This window comes from Austrofundulus limnaeus, unplaced genomic scaffold (assembly GCF_001266775.1).
Source record: "Austrofundulus limnaeus strain Quisiro unplaced genomic scaffold, Austrofundulus_limnaeus-1.0 Scaffold343, whole genome shotgun sequence".
NCBI lineage: Eukaryota > Metazoa > Chordata > Actinopteri > Cyprinodontiformes > Rivulidae > Austrofundulus > Austrofundulus limnaeus.
In genome coordinates, this window is record NW_013952745.1 from 158,948 (window position 1) to 160,185 (window position 1,238).

General features: G+C 40.7%; 1 protein-coding gene across 1 annotated transcript in view; it reads left to right on the forward strand.

Annotated features, from left to right (window-relative positions):
- Positions 1 to 1,238, forward strand: part of mfsd14bb (major facilitator superfamily domain containing 14Bb) — a gene marked incomplete in the record, with an annotated part of 17,565 nt that overhangs the window by 9,956 nt on the left and 6,371 nt on the right. The window contains 2 exon segments of the mRNA XM_014022781.1: positions 7 to 134; positions 1,067 to 1,181. Of these exon segments, the coding sequence (XP_013878235.1) occupies positions 7 to 134; positions 1,067 to 1,181 (243 nt within the window).

The window sequence follows — 1,238 nt, forward strand, 5'->3', positions numbered from 1 at the left end:
CCCCAGGGCCTCCTGTCGTTCCTGTCGGCTCCTCTGATTGGTGCTCTGTCAGACACCTGGGGCAGGAAGTCCTTCCTCCTCATCACGGTCTTCTTCACCTGCGCCCCCATCCCCTTCATGAGGATCAGCCCCTGGTCAGAGACACACCTGTTCTCACCTGCATCAGCAGAGTTCACATAAGGCTCAGATTAAAGTCAGAAACATAAAAACAATTATTTTCAACAAAAACCTATAAAATCTGATGTTTCTGTTTTTATTTGTTGCTAAAAAACTTCAGTTATTTTTTACTGAACGTCTGTTTTCCTCCAGCTCTGATCTGAAGGTTGAAAACAGTTTCTGTTTGTTTGTTTGTTTGTTTGTTTGTTTGTTTGTTTGTTTGTTTGTTTGTTTGTTTGTTTGTTTGTTTGTTTGTTTGTTTGTTTGTTTGTGGTAGTAACTGCACTGATGAGTCTGACATGAGCTCAGCTGGAGTTAGTTTCCAAACACCTCTTCAGTTTCTACACAGAAGTGTTTGTGAGCTCAGCTTCCAGCTAGTCTCATTATTTATTCATGTTTAAGAGCTGAAACACGTTTATGTTTACTGTTTTTATTTATCTCAGGCTGCAGTGAAGCTGCTCCTCAATATTTAATGATTCTTTTAATGATTTTATATTTAATAAAGATTCATTTAATGGTTTTAAAGCTCAGTTTTCTCTGGTTTTAAATGTTCTGATCTGAGCTCAGAGTCACTGTTTGACTCACATGATGTTCATGTGAGGAGCTGCTCCTCCTCCTCCTCATGTCTGCTCCTTCACCCAGGAGGTGACGGTCCAAACACTGAGTTACTCTCAGGAGTAAAACTTCTGCTCTGTTGATTCGTTTCATGTGTTTATGTCACAGATCCAGCAACCAATCAGAATGCACCAAGTAATAAACCTTATAAAACAAACAGAGGGCTGTGAGAGTTTGAACAGCTGTTGATTTTCCTCATTTATCTTTATAATCATTGATTGTTTGGATAAAAACTCTCAGTTAAAGTTGTGCAGTGTGTAAGTAAGTTGTCCAACCTGTCCTCCTCCCTGTTCAGGTGGTATTTCGCTCTGATCTCCGTCTCAGGGATTTTCTCTGTGACCTTTTCTGTCATTTTCGCCTACGTTGCTGACATCACAGAGGAGCATGAGAGAAGCACTGCATATGGACTGGTAAACACACACACACACACACACACACACACACACACACACACACACACACACACA